The following is a 7,375-nucleotide window of genomic DNA, read 5'->3' on the forward strand; positions in this document are numbered from 1 at the left end:
TTTTCAAGAGTATCGTTTTTAGTTATTACTGTTTTTAAGAAAATGAAATGCAGGTAAAAAGGACGAAGTTATTCAATAAAAAGAGGGACAAAATTAACACTTTCTACAAATCTTTAAGAGAAAAGATGAAGAAGTCAAAGATAATATTATAATTTTTTCCTAAAAAAAACTAAAATTTAATTTCATTGTCCAAAGATATATTTGTTTAAAAAAAAAGTATATAATAAATAATAATTATAAAAGAAAAAAACACCTTTCTTTTCTTGTATCCCCCAAAGGTTCCCTTTATCACACGGAACAACATAATATTGTGCTGCTTAATTCCCAGGTACACTCACAGAGACTGAAGAGAAAGAGCTAAAAAAATGGAGCTGAAAGTATATGCAGATAGGATGTCCCAGCCATCTCGTGCTGTTATTATATTCTGCAAGTAATTTTCTATATTCCTTAATCCTCAAATTTTTTGTTTTTTTGTTTGTTGGGGTGTGATTCATTAGTGTAATGTTCAATTATTGGGACAATTGTATCATTATCTGTAGTGATTGGAATCTGGGTTGTTTTTTGTTTTCTGGGAAATTGATGTTATCAGGGTTAATGGAATAAACTTTGAAGAAATCAAAGTGGACCTGTCCAAACGCCAGCAGTTGTCTGCTGAGTTCAAAGGTAAATCCATATAACTAGAGTATATGTTTATGGTGGGAATGGAGCTTGCTTATCATGTTTACAGACTTCGTGGGTGTGCTGTATATTAATATTATTGAGAATTTATTATAAATGATTGTACTGCATACCCATCATTTGAAAGAAGTAGAAATTATAATGAATTTTGGTTTTAGTTTTTTTTCTTCTTCTTTATTTAGTGAGGTGGGCTAAGTTGCATACTCACTGCTATTTGTCCATTACCTGACTCTCCATTATTATGAGAAGAGGAAGGGTCATTTGATTGGTAATTTTACATACACATTCCATGATGCATGATTTGACACTTGGTGTTCAGTATCAAAGCATGCAAGTGGCTATTAAGAGAAAACATCAATAATGCTACCGTTCATTAAGAAAGTAATGACTAAAGTTTTCTCCTTTTTTCAAATGGGATTGTAGCAAGGATGTAAAGAAGTAAAGAACCACATGCATCTATGGTCCGAGGTGAGAGGGGGGTTAGGGGGAAGTGGAAGGCGAATCTTAAGTACATACAGTTACAGCGTTGATCGCTTTGGATTTTTCTATAGGTGTGTTTGGTATTGCTTCCTTGATTATAGTAACAATAGTGTCACCAATATGAGCATATTGTTGATTACTAGCTCCTGTGATTTGAGATTGCAACAATTGTTAGGCCCCACTATTATCTGCTACATTTATATTGAACTAACTCCTTTTTTCCCCTTTGTATTTATTTTCAGAAATAAACCCTATGAGGCAAGTTCCAACTATTGTTGATGGAAGGTTTAAGTTGTTTGAAAGGTAATCTAAAATTGTAACCCCCTGCTTCATCATAATTTGGCTGAGTCTTTCACCAAAATGTTTTTGTCTTGAAGAATGAGAGGGAGTTTTCTTAGTGGTTGGGAAATGATACTACAACTCAACTATCATAGGGAAGAATTCTGAAATAGATGGTTACGGAAGCATTGTAGTCATTTTCTTGTATGCTTCAGTTCCATATCTTGTTACTCCATTTTAAATGTATCTAAATCTTTATTCTTGCAGACACAATAAGATTTATATTTCGTTTGAGATATTGGCTTTGAAATCCACCACTTGGTAAATATGCTTTTTTGAAAATAGTGATTAGGTTCTTATAGTTTCCCCTAGTCCAAGTTCTTATTGAGGATATTTATACATAGCTGTGTGGATTTCTTTGGATGTCTAACGCTTATAGGCTGCAGATCTTTACAATATATGGTTTACAGAGTCCTGATTTTGATGATATACATATGAATATATGATGAAACTGGTATCTTAAATAGTCATGGTTTCTATCATCAATCATTCCATTCATCCTTGTAATTTGCTTTATTTTATTCTAGTATTGTTCTGTAGTACATGCATCACGGATTTTTAGAGGTCATATTCTAGACTAAAGTTCAGTTTGCTTATAATCTTTACAATTCTGGTCCAGAATTGCTGCTGCTTGAAACATTTCTGGAAATCTAACATATGCCTGCTTCAAAAACTAAATTGAACATGTTAAAGAATTGCTTTGTTCTTTTGTCTAATTAACCCTTCCTTTTTTTTCCCAGTCATGCAATTCTTATCTATCTCGCTTCTGCATTTCCAGGAGTTGCAGATCATTGGTAAGTACATTTGCTCCTTGAATGCAGTATATTTCTGATTATATTTATTATCATTCAAAATATGTGGAATACCTGATATAGATGAAGGATGATAAGGTTTTGGGGCTGTGTGTGTGGGTATGGGTAGTGTAGTGTCTTGGTCTCGTTCACTACATGCTGTTTTTTGACAAAATTGAGGAAAAGAAGCCTTGTTCACCAGGAGTTCCTTGACGATTTGCATACTTTGTTGTCTCCCTCAAAATCTAAACGTGCAATTTAAATGCACACTTCATTTTACGGTATAGAAGAAGAAAACTGAACAACTTATTTAGAAAGGCATGTCTGTGTCCTAAATTTGGAAGCTAGGTGGATTCAGCACCTAGGTACTCTAATGTGTATGCTGGTGTCTACATAAACTTATTTAAAATGTTGTTTTGTATCTATGTGCTTCTTGTTTCAGAAATGTTACTATATTATCTCAGTGGTTTGTTGTATCACACACACACACACACACATATCCCCAGTATATACTTTCTGTAGCTAATTTTAACTTCTTTTTTCTTTTCATACTATCAGGTATCCAGCTGATGTTACCAGGAGAGCTAAAATTCACTCAGTGTTGGATTGGCATCACTCCAATCTACGCCGGGGTGCAGGTGCTTTCATACTAACTCCAAAAAGATGCTCTTCGTGTTTAAATAGCGAAGTATAACCTTACTTCTTTTTGGTCATATTTGCTAGAAACAATCAAGTGTTCTATGTTTCGTAGAATATGATAGGCGAGTCATGGATGACTTAACATTGATATATGAATCTTTCTAATGTTGACATGTATACTAGTATCCCCACATATTGGCTTGACAACCATATGTTTCTGTATCCATGAAAAAGGAGAACCTATATGAAGTGACTTCACTGGAACTTAGGTGGTGCCATGGTGTCTAGCAACATATATATATATATATATATATATATATCTTTGCAATTCAATGTCATTGGTATTCTGTTGTAATCCTGAAAGTTGTTTGGGAAAAAGTGACATAAATGTTAACCAGTTGTGCTGCCTATATGTGACTCTTCTCATCTTTTGTCTAGAGGCAAATGTTTTTACATAGAGACATAAGGAGAGACACCCTCTTACCATGTAATAACATTAAAAAAATTTCAGTATCAGTAAATATTTTTATTCTATTTTATTTTAAAATTAGAGTTTGCATTTACAATGGTTAAACTCGATTCTTGCATGTTGACTTACTATGATGTAGCCAATTTAAACCCCCTTCAAATAAGGGTTCTTGAATAGGCACAGTTTTGTGATAGATGCTTCATCTTTGGCAATCTTAGTAGTTTAAGCTGTCAATATAAACCAAATTCTTCATTTGATTATCTGTAGTGTCCAAAATATGATTTTTCTAACTGACACTCCATTTGTTTTGGTGGAAAATATTTTCCTGGGTAAAATAACTATTTTTATCTATTTTTGGTTGTGACTCTGAAAATGATCCTGAACATTTTCTGCCAATTGGTTTGTACTGAAAATCATTAAATGTAGGGATGGTGGTGGTGGTGCTGATTGGTTTGCAATTGGGTTTTCTTCTTTTTCTGTCCTGTATAAGTTAGGATCTTAGAGTATATTGATGAATAAATTACTCTACCTTCCCTAGGTCAGCGACATAATGATTTCCTGTTGCTGATTAATATGCTATCTTTTAAAATACACTTCTTTAGTAGTAATTTGTAGTGTGGTGGGTTCCATAAAAAAAAGCCAATTCTTTTGAGTTCATAATTAGTTACTTTCCTTTGCATCTGTAGATTATCATGTTCCTTCCTTTCAAAAAAGGAAGATGATAATGATGCTGTGTTTTGGGAAGTAAATGTACTGATTTGTAAATTAGTTTGCATTAATCAGCATCGAAACATCGGATGTTATATATTTTATGATTATTATTTAATGTAGCGACACATATTCACATTATTGGTGTTTCAATTCTCTTCACCAAGATTTCTCTTTTCTGATGGTCTATTGATTTTCACTTGACTCTTCTCATTTCAGCCACATTTATTCTCAACACCGTACTAGGAGCTGCGCTTGGCCTTCCCATGAAACCACAAGTAGCTGCTGAAGCTGAGAAAATTTTATCCTCGTCTCTGTCAAAAATAGAGTCCATTTGGCTTAAGGGGAATGGGCGCTTCTTGCTGGGTGGCTTGCAACCATCCATAGCTGATCTCAGCCTTGTTTGTGAGATTATGCAACTAGAGGTAATTGGACGTGACTCAATGCTTTCTTGTTGTTACTAGTCGTTAAACCGGCAATACATATTGTGAGAGAATATTGCGGGAGAAAGGGGGTACAAAAACAAAGAGGTCCCAGGAAAATATAGACAAAAAGGTACCATTGAGAGAAACAAAATATAGCAATGATGGCACAATGACTTTATAGTGTTCCTCTTGCGTTTAAGCTTTCCTTTCAACCAATTTGCTATAACAATTATGTGCATGAGGAAAATTATCATATTCATACTTTTACAGTATTTGTTTCGCTATTGTTTGGCTTAAATGATAGAATGAAATGATCCTTCTAATGCTTTTAATTTAGTGTGATTTAAATATAAATTCTGCTCTCCCATTTGATTTAATTTATCATAAAGAATTTCATTTTTTTATAATGCCATTCATTACATTCTTGGAATATTTTTAGGGAAATTATGGAGGTACTTGTAATTTGCACCCCAAACCATTAAAAGTTGCAATCACCACCCCAATTATAACAAAGCTTGCGAATTGAATCCAATAGTGTCCGATTTATTGTCAAAACTAATGGTCACACGCAACTTACTTGACCCTAAAAAAATGAATTCTCCCTTTTGCCCTTATTATTAAATTACTAAATAACTATTACTAATTTCCCAAACAGGGCAAAATACCCAGCCACTTCTTTCTGTAATTACACAACCAATTCCCCCCAAAATCCCTAACTTTCTCAGCCCAATCAGCAACTTATTTAGCTCGGGGTGGCCTCAGACCAAGGTGGCTTTCTGGCGGCCTCCTGGTGGCGCTGCAACACAGAGAGAAATTGAGACCATTGGTGTGTAGAGGACTTGACAGTTCAGTGATCGATGATGCTGCTTAAACTCAGGTCGGCGATTATGTGATACTTAGCCAAACACTTGAGATTTGGCTTAATGATAAATTTGTGGATGCTGAATGACTTTGCATTTGCGGTGGTATTGACTAATCAGTCATTGTGGTTGTAGCTTGTGATTAGCTATTGGTGGGGTTGTTGGAGATTGTGAAAGTTTGGGGGAATTTTTTTTTTGAGAGAGTTTCAAACTATAGCGTCTGCTCCTGATGATAGCTATTCATTATCAAACCAAGACACCAATCAGTTTTTGGTGTAGGCGGGGATTGAACCAAGTTTGGGAGAATTGGTTGTGTAATTTGCAAGTTTTCAAGCTTTGCAAGCTTTGTTTTATTTGAGGTGGTGATTGTGAGTTTTTGTAGTTTGTGGTGCAAAGTAAAAGTACCCGCATGTTTAAGGTGGATTTTTGTGCAATTAACCCATATTTAAATTTAATCTAAAAGTGAATGGTGTTCTTTTCTTCATTTGATTTCAATATGGTGGGATTGTAATTGGTGTTTGTTGAGAATAATGAGTGGAGAAATATTAATTAAAGAAGAACCGGTCATTCTAAGGAGATCACACGCTTACAATGCTCTTAACAGACCCCAAACCAAGACAAGTTTTAAATTGGTATTAGTTGAGATAACTGGTTGGAAAAATATAAGTTAGTTTCATTTTCTCAGAGGGGGGGGGGGGGGGGGGGGAACAACTGTTGTATATTTTATCAGTTGGAATTCTTATATATGGGTGTCCGTAGGCACTTATTCTTGCTCTAGTCTTGGTGTAACTTGTAGTTTATTACAATTTTTTTTATAAGGTTATCCAGGAGAAATTGTTGGATCTCATTATATTACTTGTGTTAAATTTAGCTTTTGGATGAGAAGGATCGCAGTCGTGTACTAGGCCCACACAAGAAAGTTCAGCAGTGGATTGAGGATACAAGAAATGCTACAAAACCTCACTTTGACGAAGCACATAAAATCCTCTACAAAGCCAAAACAAAATTTCAAGTGCAGCGGACTCTGCAAGCAAACAGTGAGAGGGAGGAGTCTAGCATAAGAAAGGCATTGCCTTCAAAGATGTGATGACCAGGTTTCTGTTTTGTTGACTATTGTAAATTTTAGTGTTATTGTGTAATAAAGGTTTCTGGGCTTGACATTGTAAATGTCACCGTTGGCCGTTGCATCAGAGAAAATAAATGTGAGTTCTATTCCAGCATTCAACTATGCCTTAATTTCAACCATTAAACCATATATATAAATAGATGTTATGTATTTTAAGTTTCCGTTCCCCCTTCCCTTATTATGTGAAGTGGAAAGTCTTCACTTGGTACTTGTTATTCTATATAGCGACTTGTCAAGTCTATGAAAACTTGCTTTTTTATATTGTTGCGAGCTCTGTTATTAAATTTCTGATCCTTTTTCTGAGCTTCCATGGTAGACTTTGTTGTGTTTTGCTAGAGATGTCAAAAACTGTCTTACAAATGAGTTGAAGCTCAAGATTATAAATGGACCGAGCCTGAGGGAGTGCAGAGGGTGTCACACCTATGGCTCTCATATATGAGCCAAGTGGGGGGGGGGTGGTCTCTTTAAATCATTAAAAATCTTTTGGAGGGGGGGGGGGGGGTGGTCTCTTTAAGCTCAGATGAGCATGAGCTCATCTGTTTTGGTTTTTCTAATCTGAACTTTTGGAGCACAACCAACAAAGTCTTGAATTAGGCTCCCTTCACAGTCACACCCAAGAAAAATATGGACAGAAAACCCCAAGAAGTTCTGAACAAAGATATTTGTGTGCCTCACTCCTTTTTCTAAGTGGATCATTCTGAGCTTGCAGAAGATCACAAACTCATTGAAAATGTTTTGGATACATAGTACCCTCTCTGTAGTATCTTCATTGTGATATGGTTGCATTCCCATCCAGATGTTTCTTGCACATCAAGAATATTATATCATCTAATCTGAAATGCAACATTGCTAATGGATTT

The 7,375-nt window shown here is 35.1% G+C and overlaps 1 protein-coding gene across 1 annotated transcript; it reads left to right on the forward strand.

The window, feature by feature from the left end:
* Window positions 1–256: 256 nt before the first annotated feature.
* LOC142614261 (glutathione S-transferase T1) lies at window positions 257–6,775 on the forward strand. Its single transcript, XM_075786840.1, has 7 exons — window positions 257–430; window positions 590–663; window positions 1,401–1,461; window positions 2,238–2,291; window positions 2,847–2,926; window positions 4,324–4,529; window positions 6,261–6,775. Exons 1-7 carry the CDS (start codon window positions 366–368, stop codon window positions 6,474–6,476), a joined length of 756 nt encoding a protein of 251 aa, XP_075642955.1. The 5' UTR covers window positions 257–365; the 3' UTR covers window positions 6,477–6,775.
* Window positions 6,776–7,375: the final 600 nt, after the last annotated feature.

The sequence above is a fragment of the Castanea sativa genome, chromosome 10, assembly GCF_040712315.1.
Source record: "Castanea sativa cultivar Marrone di Chiusa Pesio chromosome 10, ASM4071231v1".
In the NCBI taxonomy this organism is placed as follows: Eukaryota; Viridiplantae; Streptophyta; class Magnoliopsida; order Fagales; family Fagaceae; genus Castanea; species Castanea sativa.